We start from the raw sequence: 18,270 nt of genomic DNA, 5'->3' as shown, positions 1-18,270 counted from the left end.
CATCCTCAGATGGAGTGGTTATAACTGACTCAGCATTCCAAATGATGCTTGTTCCTTGTTTACTAGAGAGTATCTTTACATGAAAAATTAAAAATAATTTTGAAATCCCTAATTAAAGATGAAATACTTTTATCACACTCAATAGTATTTATTGTTATCTCAGAATTCAATGTAATTTTTACATCATTATTTATTAATTAGCAGTGGGCCTGTTAACACCAAGGCTCACAGGACTGAATATCTGGCTATAATTATAGTTAGACTACTCTCAATCCTGGGCAGAGAAAGTTCTCCTAAAGACAGACAGCCAGAGGTGTTCCCTAAAATAGAATTTACCTAGAAACTGAGTTAAAGGTGTAACTCTAGTTTTAAGTACCTCTGGTCCATTATTCATTCTTTTATTTCTTTGTTCAGCAAACACTTGTGAAATACAATCTATGTTTCAGGCACTGTATAATCGATACCAGAGACCTGAAAATAAGTAAGACTTAGTGCTTGACCGTGAGGAATTCACTAGACTACCCTAGTGGCAGAGATATACATGAAAACAATTAATTACAACAGAGATATTTGTATTGTTGAGCATGGAGAGATGGAGTAGGTCAAGCCCACAAGCAGCCGTGGGGCGAAGGTGGGGGGACAGAGTGAGGGACAGCTGGCAAACACAAAGAATAGCACAGGTGCATCACATGAGACACCAGTTACTGCTGCCTTTGTCCACAAGCCCTGTCAGGAATATCTAAATTCTGAGCAGATCACCTGAGCTATCTAAAACTTAACTCATTATCCATCCCTCTCAGAAAACAAAAATTCTGCTTCTCTACATGTATTTCTAGATTTGTGACTGGTACCCCCATTCATACAGTCTTTCCAGCCAGAAACCTGGGAGTCTTCCTCATCTCCTTCTCCTTTACTCCCTGTGGCCAGCCATTAATCAGGAACTGTCAGTTTCATCTTTGTAGCCTCTTCTCTATTCCTCTCTTCTAAGCACTGCTAACGTTGCTGCTTCAGACAAGCTCTCAAACTTGGACATCTGCAGTAGTCTCCTAACTGGTCGGTCTCCCCATCTTTAGACTTGTCCTCTTTCCAATCCATTCTCCCCATATCAGTTTAAAACAGGAGAGACCCCTCCTATAAGGAAAGGTCTAAACTCCTTAGAGTTAGGTATAGGTTGAGAGTGCAAATGCTTGAGCCGAACTGCTTGGATTCAAATCCTGACTCGACCACTTACTAGCTATCTGAAGGGCAAGTCACTTAGCCTTTCAGTGACTAAGTTTCCTCAACTGTAAAATAAGAGTAGAAATTGACTGTCTGTCATAGGATTACCGTAAGGGTTAATTGAATTAATACTGTACCTGTAAAGTGCTTAACAATGCCTGGCACAAAGTAAACACAGTGATGGTGGGTACTCATGGTAGGATAATAATGCACAGTATTTGTGCCAAGTAAATAAAGATGACCAGGACTCACCTTGTCTTCCAGACACTAACAGTCTGAAGGTAAACAGATTACTTCTTATGATCAATGCTGTTATAAATTTGAACACAGTGCTAAATGATTATGGAATCAGGAGAAAATTGTAGAACCTTGAGATCTAAAAATGTTTTTTTCTATTAATGTTTTTTATTTTATGGATGTATAGCAACTCAAGTTCCCAAATACAACTTAGTACCTCTCAAACCACAAGTTCCTCATACATGAAATCTGTAGATTCATGATTTTGCTCCTGTACACCCTTACAGTGACAGTAAGCAATTTGGTTCTAGTATGTGTGAACATTTAGGTCCCTTCTCTGAGGAATAATTTGAAAAAAGAGAAACTGGCATTGAACAAACAAAAGGGAAGAGACATGAGCCACAGAAGAATAGTAGAGAGTTTGCAGTAAAGTCTCAGGAAAGAAGACAATGGTAGAGTACCCAGTGGTTTTGAAGGATGTGGGCTACTGAGGTTTAAGAGTTGCTGGTGGAGGTGGTATGGGGGAGGCTGCAGGACACGGCAGAATGCATATAAATTTAGTATGACTTACAAGTACATATGAATTCAAAACAGCACTGAACATAGTTTAACAAGAAACACAGTTGAGGAATTGCCTTTTGGGGTTGGAGGCAGAAAAATGTAGTGTTTGAATTTAGGCTCAAATTAGTAAGTTTAGGCTATTTACTAACACTGTGACTTGGGGAAATTATTTAACTTTTCTAAGTCTCAATTCTCATCTGGAAGATGGAGGTTGTAATAGTACTAATCGAATAAGGTAGTTAGGGTTAATTGAGAAAGTGCCCTAAAACACTTTGCTGGTAATTTACAAATAGCAAACACCTAGTAAGGTTAGTTCTTGCTGTTGGTGGTGATTATTAATATAGTGTTTGCTTTCTTCAGTTAAGAAAAATGAATTTACAGATACCTCAATCAAATTTGGGAAGAAGAATATAGTACAGTACTTGTTATTTCCTAGATGGCAGGTAATGTTACTAACGTTTATTTAGAATATGCTGCCTTTTGTTTTCCTATTCTAGGGAACGTAAAATATTATTACAGAGTTTCATGAGTATATCACTTACCTTTTTCCCCATCCTATTTTTCACATGCAGGTTTAAGTTCCTGCAGAACTTAACCTATAACTGAAAAATATATCCTGCAACTAAAGAGCTATAGCATTCCAGAACTTGATTTCATTACCTAATTTAATGAATATAATAATGGGTAACACACCAGTCTTACTAATAGTGCTTCTAAAGTGCTTAAATATTTTTAATATTCTCCCTATTGTCATGTGTACCCTGTTTTCTTCTTTCCAGGTATTTAATAATTTTAGGTAACTAAGATAAACAGTTTGATTTAGCCTACTTTATTATGAGTGATGTATATTAGAGGACATCGCTCATGGGACACGTTCCCTCTCCAGCTCACTTAGGTGACTGCTGTATCCCCATGCTCCCATAAATCCTATACATTCTCTCTCTCTCTTTATCGTTTTAACTTATCTTTACCTTCAAACAAATTTCAAGCACTTAGGCCTTGATGGTAAGAATAGTGTCATGCAAAGTCAAGCAGGAAAAAACTCAGTAGATACTCAGCTAATTTTTGTTAAGTGAGTGAATGAATGCTGCCCTCTTACATCATTTATCCAGTTCTTAGGCCATGGTCAGCAGTGTACCAGTAACGGATTCAATTAATTATTCAATTAAGAAGGCCTTTAAAAATAGGTAAAGTAAAATAAAAATAAGGAATAAAATTTAACAGTAGAATTAATAGTAACCTAATTCCAAAGATTGCTGTCTGTGAAATAGCTGTCTTTCTTTCCAAAGAAGATCTCCTGCCCTTCCTCAGATGCCAAATGCCTTACGCTAGTTACCTTGTCGCTGACTACTCAGTAGCCTGCATAAGGTGACAGGTCCAGCCTTCCACCCTAGAAGACTGAAGAGGACTCCTGACACAACTGGCTGTAGTTTGAGGCCCTGAATTCAGAGCTGTAGACCTTACATACTTCAACTCTTAAGGATACTATAGGTGATGTTAGGAAAAGGAATAGTGTAGACAAGAAAAATGTTTAGCATGTATGTCTAGTAATTGAGCATTCATCTCTTTGTTTGCAAGAACTTGAATTATGATACATAATTATATAATCAAATGATAGATATAAATCAACATCAAAAATTGCCACCTGGGCCATGCAGCACATGCTGTGTTAACCCAATATGAGACCTGTCTTCTTCGCACATGACAAATAATCAGAAACAGGAAAGAGTTTGCAGGTGTAACAGGAAGCAGCTTAAAAGATTGTCCTGGCATCACCTGTAGCCTCAATATATACCATTTGCCTCCCAGCGTGATGACTTTCAGCCATAGGTCACAAATGGGCCTTAGAACCTTAACCCAGTGTGTTGCAGCCTTCCCCCTCCAGGTACCCCTAGATTTCCTGCCATTGGTAGGTATCCAAGAAGAAGGCTTGAACAGCTGTCCTGACAAGTGGGTTTTCCCAATTCAAGCTGGCAAATGGGGAGTTTGAGCTGCTTTGTTATACTCCCTGCCTCTGGGTTACAGAAGCTATTTAAAATGGTAATAAAGTATCCTGCTCTCTGGTACTGTGTATTTTCTTTTTTGGAATTATGTAAATATCTTTAGGATCCTTTTAATGCAGGAGGTGAGAAATCATCCTTCTAAAGAGAGTTGATTTCAGCTTTTTTTTTCTTTTTCTTTTTGTCTCTCCCAGACAGTAAGGATTGTATCCTGGAGCCGCTTTCCCTGCCAGAAAATCCAGGTGGCACCACCAGTTTAGAAGGTTCTCCATCTGTGCCTTGTATTTTCTGTGAAGAACATTTTCTTATAGATGAACAAGACAAACTTCTGAAGCACATGATCATTGAACATAAGACTGTCATAGCTGATGTTAAGTTGGTTGCTGATTTCCAAAGGTAAATTTTGTTTTTATCCATAAAAGAATTGTTTATTATTTCTTAAAGGAAAGGCATAGCATATATAAAATTATTCCTATAGAAATATGAAAATTCATATTATCAGATTTCACCTTAGTCTTTTTTAAACTTTGTACTTATTTGCCTTCATGAGTGTGTAAGTTATGTTTGAAAATGTCACATACCTTTGCATGTCCTACAAATTCTGGAAGCAGACCAACTTTCCGAAGAGTCAATAATATTCCCTTTACCAGATTCCATGAAATTTTGGACATTGTTGATCTCTATCAGATTGATGTTCTTTTCATGTTTCAGGACATATGCATTCTCCAACTAAGTGAGTTCTTCCAGAAAGGTGAGAATAGACTTGGTAAAAGGCCACCCAAAGGGCAGTTTTGGGGGAAAGAGATACTTGGAACCTTTTAAGCCAAAAGCTTATCATCCAAACACCTGTCAGCTTAAATGCTGTTATATGGTTGAAAACCAGGAAAATATTGAGTCTTTCAACAAGCCAGAGGGCTATAAGAGTAGACAGCAATTAAGGTCAGTGACTGAGGTACTTAGAGGAAGAGGATGAAGAGTAGATGTGAGTAGTTGAGGAACTGCCAACATTGGGCATGTGTGAAATGTAGGAACCTGACCTATACAACCAGGCCCCCAAAGTGAGCTAATTATAGTCACTAATTCTAGACTAATTCTTGGTAGTGATTGTCTAAGAGAAATGCCTTCTCTTAAGCAGATATAGTGGAGTAGTTATGTACAGGTCATTATTAGTTGAAATTTGGAATAATTTTCCATATAAACAATATCAGTGTAGTTAACTGGCTTTTTATAGTTACTGAAAGCACATATTTTGGTATATCTGGTAGGGTCCCATTTTGAGATGTTCTGCATTGATTTCCCTACAAAACGTTAGAGTAGCCCAGATATTATAAAATCCCTGCATCTAAACTCTGTATCTCCCAGACCACATTATTCTTAGCAAGCAACTTGTTTCTTAGAATGGGTTTTGCAAGCAACAAGCTGTATTATTAAAGAGTGGACTGTGAAACCTGAAAGGCCTAGGATTGAATGCAGACTCGGTGACTTTCTTTACCACATGGCTTCCAGCAAGCTACTTACCACTCTAAGCATCAGTTTTCTCATCTATAGAATGGGGGTAACACCAGCCCTCATAATATTATTGAGCATTATATAAAACAGGGCATGTATAGCACCAGTGTCTGAGATATCTTTTATACACAATAAATGGTAGCCAAATTTTTAATTATATTTTGATTACAAAAGATATATTTGAAGTCTTAGCTTCCTGCAACGGTAGCTTAAGATTTCAATAGGCATTTATGCTGGTCTGAAGACCTAATTATCATTTGTAAAATCTGTTTTGAGAAATTTTCATTTAAGTTTCTAAGTACTCTAAACTTATAGAATGGCAGTTTGTTTTTAAGGACAAATAGCCACAGTGCTCAAAGGGGTAATATTAGCTATTCTCTAGCCCTTCTTGGCCTTCTCAGATGCATAGCACCAATAATGAATGTCTGCTGTGTGCTGTCTCTGTTATGGCCCCTTATATCCATCCACTCAGCATTGCTACTTGTGAGTAGACTTTGGGGCTGTATGGTTAGGGGGCAGAGACAGAATAGGGAAGGAGAGTTATATGAACAATATATGCCACCAACTACTGGAATAAACTAATTCTTACATGCCTTCAGAGGAAACACTCTGTGCTTCTCATTCTCATTCATTCTTTGTTTTCAATTAAAATTTGTATGTGTGTATATATGTATATACACATGTGTGTGTGTTGAGAGTATTCTGGGAGTTTTCTCTTATATGATACCTAGTTATAGGTGGTCAGATCTTTCGATTTTGTTTTAGACATTTCTTAGGCTAGAGAGCTTTGAATTCTTCTCTTATTCAAATAACCGTTGACAGGACTATCAAAAGAGTTATTGTTTTATAAATTTCCTATCACTTGGCCTTTCTTTGATGTAAAACTTTTTTTTTTTTACTCTTTTTTACCACATAAATGCAAATTCTCCCTAAGGAATTGCAGAAAAATATGATGATCAACCAGTGATAATTGAGTAATGTTAAGATTTTCTTTGTCTTCTTCTAAAATCTGTGAGAAATGTCTGAATCAGTTCGTATTTTATCCTTTTTACTTGTGTATGATGGCTAAGTGGCTATATTTGTACTAATCAATCTCTCTTTTATCATTGTTGTCAATCTCATCTGTATGTGGGCAGGAAAATCAAATTATTTACTAGGTCTCAGGGCTTAGGAGTTAATAATTAAATATTGAGATCAATCACACTATAAATGCAGTTATGTAATAAAATGGATGCTTTAATTAAAAAGAAAAAGATGCATGTCTGATATAAGTGCTTTCTAAATAAAGTGTGTAGTTAACATGTACTTTAAATTTGGAAACCTAGATTTTCCTTGTCAACTCTCCTCCTAATCAAATAAAAGTTTCACCCTCAGGAAGTAAAAATGTGATTAATTCACACTGACCAGGAATGGATATGGCTAAACTTTGTTATTTTTAAATACCATTTAATATATTAACAGTGTTGTGATTAACAATGTTGTGTTAGTTTCAGGTGTACAACAGAGAGATTCAGTTATACATATACAAGTATCTATTCTTTTTCAAATTCTTTTCCCATTTAGGTTCCACAAGGACCTACTGTATATAGCACAGGGAACTCTGCTCAATATTATGTAACAACCTATGTGACTTTTTCTTAGCAGTTATTGAGGGGAGGGAGGGATAGTGAGAGGTTCAATTGGCATGAGTTAATTCACTCAGAACTTCTTTATAGGTTGAATAATTCTTATATATATATAAAACTTCTCAGAGAGGAGTTGTTGCTTCTGAGTACAATAAGTAATAAAGACGATAAATAATAGATAAGAGATGGACTTACCTTGTCCTTTGTAAGAAATAAGCTCTAAAGTTTCCGTTTAAATATATTTAACATTTTCTTTATTGGAACAAAGTAACAGTAAAATTTTCTCAGAGCAAATAAAACAAAAACAAAAGTAAAAGTCTCTCCTTTGAGCCGTTTATTAACATAGTTATTTATACTGAGCTACTTGCTAGCTTTATTCAGTAGATAAAATTTTTCCAGAAGAAAAATGTTAACTCCTTAATTCTTGCCCCTTTCTATATTAGAGTCCACTCATTCAGTGCTACTTAATTAATGACTGTATCTCAAATCTTTATGCTTCTGTCAATAAGCACGCCAGTTACAATGGGGAGCTGGGCAGGCAAGATGATATTACTACAAGGATTTCTTGTGAGATGTGATTAAAGTTCTTTTAAAAGAAAGTATTTGCTGGTGACCTAATAATTACTTATATGGCTTTTTAATAAAATATGAAATGCTGTGATAACTGTCCTCCAAATAAAGGGTTCATACCACATATTATTTCTTGGCTTCCTTTATATATTGAGTGGTTTCTTTAAACAAACTAAAGAAGTAGGAAAAAATGAAGAAGTACTAAGTGATACCTTAACATGGAACAATAAATTTTAGTGGGTGGGAAAAAATGCCACCAGTGCAGGTATTGAACATCTGCTATCTTTAAAACATCTCTCAATTGAATACAATTTATCTGAATGCTTTTACCAACCACAGGGAAATGGACATATTGATACCTCTTAATTTTAATTATAAACTAAAAAAGTACTATTATGTGATAACTAGGATACATCTTAAATTTAGACTTAGGTCAAAAGTTTGTTGCAATTCAGATCTATTTATATAGTATACCACAATAAGATATGATACATAATTGTATATGTTTAAGTTATATGGTAGTTTATGGTTATATTTTGCTTTTGTAACATGATTCTTTTTCCCTTTGATGTTATTGTCACCCAGCCTTTGGTCAGGAGGAGACCACTCAGATGACACCTTTGTGCCTATTGGACTGGCCTACTACCTGCTTTATCCTTCTTCCCCCAGAAGCTATCTAACAACATCTCAGAGATGCTCTTAGAGATGGTGTCTGGAAAACATCCTTTCCAGAATTCATGACCACTTGTTCATGAAGCAATAAAATAGCTTTTAACCAATGTAAAGACTACCAGAAAAAAAAAAAGAAAAAAAAAAAAAAAAAAGACTACCAGACATGAGCATATAACAGTATCTTCTCTCTCTTCATCCCATTGGACGCCTTAACTATTTGAAGAGGGTAACTGAAGTTCTGTCAGACACAATCTCCCCATGATTTTAAGTCAGCCGATGTTAGTAATCACTTCCCTTGTGCCTACCACACTGAGGTAAACTGTGATACAAAACAAATACATGATGTGAGCCTTCTCTTCAAAGATCAAGGAGAAAAGGACTCAACATGGAAGTCCTTAGAGACTAAGAGCCATTGACTTTTGGAATCAGGACATCAGAGGGATCAGTGCCTCTGTAGGTACTGTACCTTTTGCTTAGTCAAGCAGTTCCAATTCAACAGCCCCAAAGAGCTGGTGTCAACTTTCAACACTTGGGCAGGAAGTTAGGAGCAGTTCAGACCAAGAGCTGCTTTTAGGTAATATGCTTTTCAGAAAGGGAAGACCTTCCCTCTCCCTTCAGACTTCATGTCTGTACTTCAGTTTTGCCATGTCAAAAAGCATTCTCCTTGGTCTCTAAGGAAGAAAATTCTTCAAGTATCGCAACTGTAATTCTGGAGGCTTTCTCCTGTTTTTCTGAAATTTTTCTGAAATTTTTCTGAAATTCTTGTGTAGATTGGTCCTCACGTGACATGAGAGGCATTGTGTTGTAGGAGACTTGAGTTTGGATTTGGAGACAACAGATCCCAATTCTAACATTCTAATTGTGTGACCTTGGGCAGGTAGGGTCTCAGTAATGGTAGCTGCTAATAATTGATATCCTTCTGATCACCATCATCATCATCACTCTACTCTTCCCCGCCTCAGCCACATGTGTGTGCCCTCTGACACTACTCATATAACTATTTTAATTTGCTCATTAAATGTTTGATGAAACGTTATCATTGTTGTTTTTGTTGTTGTTTTAGATACCAATATTTCTCTGGAATAACAAATTCTTTACTACTTTAATCTTATCTAAATATGTTACTTTTTCTTATAATAATAACTTTCATTTATTAAACACTCAGCATGGTGGACACTGCTTTACATGTGTTATCCTGTTTAATTATCAACAGTCCATTTTGCAAATAAGTAAGCTGAGTGTCAGAAAGGTTAAAAAATCTTTTAATTCAGGTTCATATCTCTGAATGCAAAGTCCCTGCTTCTCTCTTCCCTGTTGCCTGCAGGGCTGGTGGAGTCAGTTAATAAAACGTCAGCCACAAGGGTTGGACCAGCGTCTTAATTTAAAAAGCACAACTACTTCTAGCTCAAGATCTGTGCAGATAAGAGACTCTTATTGTGTTGACTCTGTTAAAGAATTAGTGACAATTCAAAGGACAGTCTGGTCACTAGTATCTGCTCTTACCTGGTCATCTGCTTCATGTAATTTTTTACATGTAATTATCACTGCCTTTTAACGAACTGTAGGCTCATAGTGGAAATAATATAAAGGGCTGACAACAACTGTTCTGTTTTCTCCAGAGGGTGGCACCCACAGAGCCTTCAGTGGAGTAGTAATCAAGAGTGATGAACCTCTCCTTGGTGTATTCTAGTGGTAGCCATGAGGAAACTCCAGATAAAACTTGACTCCCTTTTCTTTCAGTTTCCCCTGGAGGGGAAGGAAAAGCAACTAGTGGGGAATGGAAAAGAGGAGAATAAGAGTAACTATGTAAGATAACTGGGGAGTGGAGGGTGCTGAAGCTGGCCAGGATGGCAAAGGGAATAACGTGTCAGCCTTTTGTAGGTGCTTTTCCTCTTTTTGTGTACTCTGATGGACCTGAAATGCCTTCGGCTCTGATACTTCTAATGTGGGAGCCAGGGAGCTAGACATAGGGTCATGGTTCATCATTTATAGTATTTATGGTTTGAGACTGAGCTGGAGCCTCAGATACATCATTTTCAGATCTCTTAAAATAAGGTCTAGCACTGTTTTATAAGGAAAGAGTTCTACCCCTTCTTACCCATCCAGGTTGCCAGCATGGTTATACATGAGAAGGAAGAGCTAAAGCATGTGGTTCTATTGTTATACATTATTCTTTTACTTCTTTTTTTTTTTTGTAAATTTACTTATTTTTATTTATTTTTGGTTGCATTGGGTCTTTGCTGCTGTGTGCGGGCTTTCTCTAGTTGCGGCGAGTGGGGGCTACTCTTGGCTGCGGTGTGCGGGCTTCTCATTGCGGTGGCTTCTCTTTTTGCGGAGCACGGGCTCTAGGCGTGCGGGCTTCAGTAGTTGTCACATGCGGGCTCAGTAGTTATGGCGCGTGGGCTTAGTTGCTCCGCAGCATGTGGGATCTTCCCAGACCAGGGCTCGAACCCGTGTGCCCTGCATTGGCAGGCGGATTCTTTACCACTGCACCACCAGGGAAGCCCATCTTTTACTTCTTTTACTTATATATTCTATATTCAGTGTTGTCATCCATTTATATTTTATATTAGCTCATGTCACGTTTCTCTCTTTCTCTCAGACCTCTCTCCCGGCACATTTTTTTTTTCCTAATGTATAATGAATGCCCTTTCTATAGAGCACCATGGGTTGGGAAAATAAGAAAAAGAGATTAAAAAGGAGTCAAAATATTGGGAGCTGGAGAACTACTTAGAGAACCTTACAGGAATCTTCAAATGCTCTTCTACCTCTTTAAAACATTTAGTGTGGACCTACTATGTGCAGGACACAGGTGCTATATCAAGCCATTTAAATATACTCTTTCTGTGTGCTTTGTCTGTTTAACTAAGTTCCATCTCTTGTGCAGGTTTTGATCCTTTGTTGTAAGTTTCCTTTTTTATCCATCAACATGTAGCCTGATAAATTGTCAACTGCAGAGTCAACCTTTCCATTTCCTTTTTCCCCCTTGAAGCAGATCACATTCTCTTCTTCTTCTTCTTTGATAAATGAAATTGTAATTGTCAATATAAATCTTGTTAGATAAATGGAAAGATGAACAGCTTGTTGAATCCTGTCATCTTACTCCCTCTTTCATCAAATAGTGCAGGTCTGGGTGTTATGCTTTGCTTTTACGTATAGCCAGTGTCCTTCTTCTAACTCAACTCATTAGATACAGGAATTGCAAGCTTGGCTGTTATTCTAAAAGCTAAATTTCAGACACAGTGTGGACGTATGGAATTGTTCTATCTTGTTATATAGATATTGAATTTAGACTGACTTCTCATTGCATTATCATGATCTGTTCTTTTGATGTATAAGATAACCACCTAACTTTCAATTTATTGGAAAATGTGTGATAAAGCCTATTTAATCATTGTTGCATTTTAAATTCATACAAACTTAGATGTGATTTCAAAAAAACTTCATTATCACATGAAAATAATTCATTTTAATTTTTCCATATGTCTCTATTGAATTTGGGGGTGGTAAAATTTAATCATTTTCATGCCTTTACAGGGTAATGTCATTCCATTAAATATTTATTTCATATTTCTACAATGCTCTGCTGCCTTTCTATTTACAAATTTTCTAGCTAGAAGTTTTCAGTCAACATTTGATTTATTGCTTTAGGGTAATTAAATGTTCTTATAAAATCCTATATTCTAAAGTAAGTAGGGTATTGAGTCTTCTCACCATTCTTTGTTTTTGATTGTTCTAAGGTACATTTCATATTGGAGGAAAAGATTCACTGAACAGCCCATTACAGATTTTTGTAGTGTGATAAGAATCAATTCCACAGCTCCATTTGGTAAGTGTACATCTTGACTACCATCTTTTCCCTGCAATCCAAAAATTCAAAGGAATAATCTTTCTTATAATTCTCTTAAATAGTAGCTAAAATTAAATTGCTCTGTTCATGTTGTATAACTTCAGTAAAGTTAAAACAGAACTATATACCAGAAGAGAGATCGTCATAGACATAGATAGATATATTTCTCTTAAGAAAGATAAATTTTTTGAAAAAGTGATAAATATCATTTCTTATTTATTTTCTTGATCTCTCAACAGAAGAACAAGACAATTATTTTTTGCTGTGTGATGTTTTACCAGAAGATAGAATACTTAGAGAAGAACTTCAGAAGCAGAGACTGGTAAGAGTTATTTTAAAGAATGAGCAGTGTGTTGGAAACACATACAAAATCATTTTTGTTATTGCCCTTTTTTGTTTGTTTTTATTCTGGAAACTTTCAAACATACACAAAGAGGAGATAATACATAAAGATCTTAAAACAGGAAAGGTAGACACTTGATTGAAGATTAAAGCATTTCATGTTAAAAATGCAGAGAGAATTTTTGGCTTTGTTTTGCTTCCTGGATTATCTCTAAAATAACAACAGAGCTTACACATTTTAGTGTAATTTTAGCTGCCTGACACATGCTAGGGTTCAGCAATCGTGGAAGAATGCCCTCAGCTAAAATTGAGTTGAATTGATTAACCTTTTTTCTCCCCCTGGAATGTGCTATGCACTAGCACTTCTTTTGTTCCCCTTTATGAATTAAGCAAATAGTTTGATCATAATAGTCTTTCTCATTTTCAGCCTTAACGATAAGGAAGCTGATTTGAAAATCTCAGCATCTTTAGTCTTTTAAAAAGATAACAGCATATACAGGTGTGAAAATTTTCATTTTCAGAAGTTGAACAGAAATTGGTTAATTTTTTGAAGTTAGTAATTTTATTTAAAAGTATCCAGTTTTCCATTATTTGTCACTAAATCTCAACTATTACTTGAAAATGACTTGCTCTTCCTTTAGTGGTTACTTATAAGTGTTCCCTGTATCTTTGGACTTGGCTAGATACGTTGTGAAAGAAAACTATGATTTCAGTGTTTCTGCTAAATCCTCAAGAGATCTAGGAGGAAAATAAATCCTGTCTAACAAAGTCGTAAGATTTGAGAAAGTCCCCTGAAGCACATTATATTATGTAAACATGAGATGATGTTGTTGGATACTGATTTATGTAAGAAAAAGTATGCAAACCCAATGAAGAAAGAGGACTTCCTGAGTTTCTCTTCTTTCCCTATTGTAATATCTAAGAAATCTGCAGAATAAGGATAAATTGACTGTAAAATTTTATGGATTTTGTTTGGTAGTACTTATTCATAATTTTTTATTTCCATGAGTTTTTTCACTCTTATTCACAGTGGTCTTAATCAAAAATGATCAAACTGACATAATCCTAGTACCCCTATGTATTTCTTTATAAGAACTCAAACTAACACAGCAGCCATTACTGTTACTTGATACACAGAATCTTTGTTGTATGTCTGTAGACAGACTCAAGTCCCTAGAAATATCTACATCTATAAAACTTAGGTAACCTTTTAAGATTGTGAAACCACCTCCAACATGTGGGTTCTTTCCCCACACCACCATGCAATTCTCTGACACCAGCTGCATGTTCTACAATTCAACGCAGTCCTGACACTGTCTACTTAAAGATAGCATCAGATCCCACAGGTTAAGGGCTCAGTCCCACAAGACTGCTATCCACTTCATATACCAATCGCAAATCCAGGTTGTCACCTGTACTTCTGACCAACTGGCTGTGAACCCCTATAAAGGGGTTCTCATGACCCTCCTTCCTTGGGTTTGATTAATTTGCTAGAGTGGTTCACAGAACTCAGGAAACTAGTTTACTCAATAGATTACTGGTTTATTACAAAGGATATTAATGAATGTGAATCAACAGCCAGATGAAAAAATACATAGTATGAGATCCTGAACAAAGAAGCTCTGTCCCCATGGAATTTGAGGCCCACCAAGGCAGCATGTAGATGAAGTTCAGAGAGCTTCATCAACCTGGAAACTCTGAACCATGTCCTTTGGGTTTTTAGGAAACCTCATTACTTAGGCATGATTGATTAAATCATTGACCATTGAGGGGAATGAAAGTTCCAACCCTCAAAATGACATAGTTGGCTCTCATCCTTAGGTTACCTAGTACTCTCTGAAAGTCAGCTCGTTAGCATAACAAGAAACACATTTATAGCTCTCAACACTTAGTAATTCCCTGGATTTTAGGAGCTAAGTGCCAGGAATGGGGGCTAAAGCCAGATATACATTTCTCATGACAAATCACAACATCCCATCTTTTTACCAACTTTATACTTTGTCAGAGTAGTAGATTTGATGAAAGTGAGTGTTATGGCAGCTTAAAAGAAACAAAATATGATGAAATTGCAGTCAGTGTATGCATACGTTCATGTTCATTGAATTCCTGCTTAACTAGATGATCATACAAAGAAGCACAAGGCATGGTTCATGTCATAAAAGAGTACAATCTAGAGAAAAACCGCAAATGTGTTCTTGGGAATGGAGATAATGATAGAATGTAGGGCTTGTGAAGATTAAGTGAGATAATGCATGTGATATACTTACGATAGTATCTGCTAGGTAGAAAGCACTCAATAAATGTTGCCAGTAATACAAATAACAATATATTGTGTCTTAACAGTGAGATGGATTTGGGTATTTGGAGAGTTGTAGAAAAGGGAGGAAAATACATATGGATCTGTATGTTCAAGGTATATTCAGGAAAGTTAAGTCTGATCTGAAAGATTTGGGGAGGAGTGTGAGATAGGTTTGAAGAGGTAAGATGAAGCTAAATCATGGAAATCCTTTGGTGCCAGGATTGACTTTCTAATGAGAAAGACCCATTGATGTCTCTTCATTGCCCATGAGAGTGAAATGAAGAAAAGATGATAAATGTAGCTGTATAAAAATCCATTTAAAGCTGGCAAGTTCTGACTACAGACCAACTTGGAGATGTGGAAAGAAACTAACAATTACTGAGTGCCAGCCATACGCCATGCCTTTGCATTAGATCCTTGCTTCATAGCAACCCTGTGAGATAGCTATTAAATGCTGTTCTACTGATGAGGAAACTGTGGCATAGAAAGATGATTTTGTCCAGGAGCACTTAGTGAATGAGAAGCAAAGCTGAGGCTTTAAGCTAAGTGGTGTGCCTAATACCTGCCTTTTTAAGCCATGCCACGCCGTGCGAGTCTAGTAGTTGTTTACTCTGCTTCCCACAACTCTTGTACTCTTTTTTATTCTAGGCTCTGATAGTTGCTCTGTCCTGGATGCTCATTATCTTATAGGTCTGTGTAGGGAGGGGATTCAGGCTAGGATTGGACTTTCAGGAAAGCAGAGGAGGCTTACAATAGGCTACCACTGGGAATGGTGGCTAGAAGATCAACAAAAAGAAAAGATTTGCCAAGTAACAGGAAGACAGGCTGAATTTGCAGTCAGACATTTCATTGTAATTTTATGCTCTGTAGTGTGGAAGCAGGAGGTTGGTGTGGGTGATCTTTCTTTGGGAGTTGGCAATAATGACAGGATGTCTCTCTTTTATGTACAATGAGCTCTACAAGTCAGTAACAGACATTTCCAGAAAGAAGTCCAAATGATCAAATGAACCAGTCTTCAACAAAAGTATCGAGTTAACAAGATTTGAGAACAATAACACTAAATGGTGGCAAGAATATTAAAGGACAAGCACTTTTTCAGCCACTTAAAAGAGTGTGAGTTGGTATACCATTCCTGAAAGGCACTTAAATGTAGTTTAAACCATTTAAATTGCTTCATGGTAATGGGTATATAATCCAGTCTGTGTTTTTCAATGAACTCAGCTCAGTGTCAGTAGGATCTCAAGTCCATGAGAGAGGACCCTCAAACTAGAGTGGCATTTGCTCTCCTGATTTGCATTAGTGATGACTTGCATAGGTATTGTTCATATGTACTCTCTCATTTGGAACTCTAGGGAATTCCCTGGCGGTCCAGTGGTTAGGACTCTGTGCTTCCACTGCAGGGGGCACAGGTTCGATCCCTGGTCGAGGAACTGAGATCCCACAAGCCACGTGGCATGGCCAAAAACAAATTTTAAATAAAAAGTCATTTGGAACTCTAAATAAAAGATTTAGTGTAAATACCTGTGTATGATTTGCTGTTAATTCAAAATGACTTTGTAATTTCTTTGAGGTAGGGATTATGTCTTATATTTAAATATCCTTCCTTAGCACTCACTATATTGCTAAGTTCACATTGGTGTTTTTTCCAAGCCCCGTTTTTTGGGGGGTAAAAAAATCTGTTTCTGTGTGAGTGGCTGGAGGCATATAGAATCTAAATGATCCACTTTTTCCATTCTTTTTTAGACCTCACTGGTTCCTTGTGACATTTATGAGATGTGTCTGAGTTCCCAGTTTTCTTTTTGAAGAGCTTGATTCCTACTTGACACTTTTTGAAATTTTTCATCTGTACTCTGAAGGTGGAACTACAGAATTAGGAAAGATTCTTGAGGGTTTGAACAGCTTGTATACCTTCCTCCCTTTTAGCTTCCTTCTTTAAAAATATTCCCTTGATCCCATCATTCTACCTTAATCTCCTCCAGTGGTTCTTTTCCCTCTTTTCTTTTAAATGGGTAAGTTTTCCAAGGTCCCCCATCCAGGGGATGCACTCTCATCAATACCACTGCTATGCTCATGGCTTAAATTTTGGTCCTGGCACACAACAGGCAGTCAGAGTAAATATCCATTGATTGGTTCATCTCCAGCTTTCTTCCTGGCTTACCTCTAAACTCCAGTTCTAACTTGCATTATGTTGAACTTTTCCATATGAATTTTCAATCAACACCTTAATTTTAATGTGCCTAAAACTGAACTTATTTTTTTCTCTACCAAAATTTGTAGTTTGCTTGTTTCCCTTTTCTTATATAATAGTACCACCATTCCCCTGGTCACTCAGTTTGGAAATTTCTGGAATCATCTTTAACTCATCCCCATACCTAAGTCATTTGTCAAGTCCTATCAGTTCCACCTTTGAGTCCCATATACATCCTTTTCTTTGCACTCCTTCTCTAATCAATTGGCATTGCCTCCAGAATTTTAATATTAAAATACATAGCAGATCATTTTACTCTCCTAAAATCTGCAGTGGTCTTTTTCATCTACATATTCTTAAGCTTTTCTGGGCTCAAACTGCATTTCCAGTATCTTTTCCCATTTTTTCTTTCAATTACCCAGGGTCCAGTTTATTCATTTATTTAATAAATATTTATCTTTCCCCAGACACTGTTCTAAATTCTGTTGATATAGCAGTGGATGAAATAAGCCACAGCCCCTGCCCATCTAGAGATTGTACTCTCGTGAAAACACTACTTGTCTCACAGTTACTCGTTTGTTAGGTGGTTTCAGGAATCTGCGTCATCAATCAGGAATGCCAGCCCCACCTGTGTAAATAACATACGCCTCAAGACATTGTTCAAATACCATACTTTCCACAAAAGCTTCCTGATGCCACCAGTCAGAATTAATAACCTCTTCTAAGCTCTATTAATACAGTATTTTACTTGGCTTTTCAATTATAGTTAGTTGTTTAAAAATCTTTCTTTCTTACTGGATTAGATGCCTCTTAATGGTTGGGACTGTCATGTTCAGTTTTGTATCTTCTCTGAGCCTTGTTCATAAAGTATTAACTTAAATTTGATCCTGGAGTATTTGTGTGGCATTTCTATAGAGCCGTATAGTCAGATCTCCCTGATTTAAGGAAGAGAGGTGAAATAACCGAGGCAGACATCTTTAATCATGGGTTACACTTTTCACACTTTTCACATAAGCATAAAAAAATGCTGGTTTTTACATTTGCCTACAGTAGAAGATAAATGGCAGTCATAAGCTCCCAGAGCAAGATATAACTTTTAATTAAACTGGGACGAGGGGAAACATCTATTTAGCTGCATCAAAGTGGGTTTTTTTAATCACTATTGTAAATGTCAGCTTGAGAGATCATTCATGACAGCT

The 18,270-nt window shown here is 36.7% G+C and overlaps 1 protein-coding gene across 3 annotated transcripts in view; it reads left to right on the top strand.

The window, feature by feature from the left end:
- The window catches only part of ZNF277 (zinc finger protein 277), a 132,278-nt gene that overhangs the window by 56,899 nt on the left and 57,109 nt on the right, over positions 1-18,270 (top strand). For 2 of the 3 annotated variants that reach the window (XM_033428260.2, XM_004269885.3), the window contains exons 2-4: positions 4,211-4,412; positions 12,133-12,221; positions 12,482-12,564. In XM_033428260.2, coding sequence (XP_033284151.1) covers positions 4,211-4,412; positions 12,133-12,221; positions 12,482-12,564 — 374 coding nt within the window. The remainder of the gene's footprint in view (positions 1-4,210; positions 4,413-12,132; positions 12,222-12,481; positions 12,565-18,270) is intronic. The other variant, XM_033428262.2, reaches the window with a different exon arrangement.

The sequence above is a fragment of the Orcinus orca genome, chromosome 9 (assembly GCF_937001465.1).
Source record: "Orcinus orca chromosome 9, mOrcOrc1.1, whole genome shotgun sequence".
Taxonomy (NCBI): Eukaryota; Metazoa; Chordata; class Mammalia; order Artiodactyla; family Delphinidae; genus Orcinus; species Orcinus orca.
This window is presented reverse-complemented; position numbering and strand designations above follow the sequence as displayed.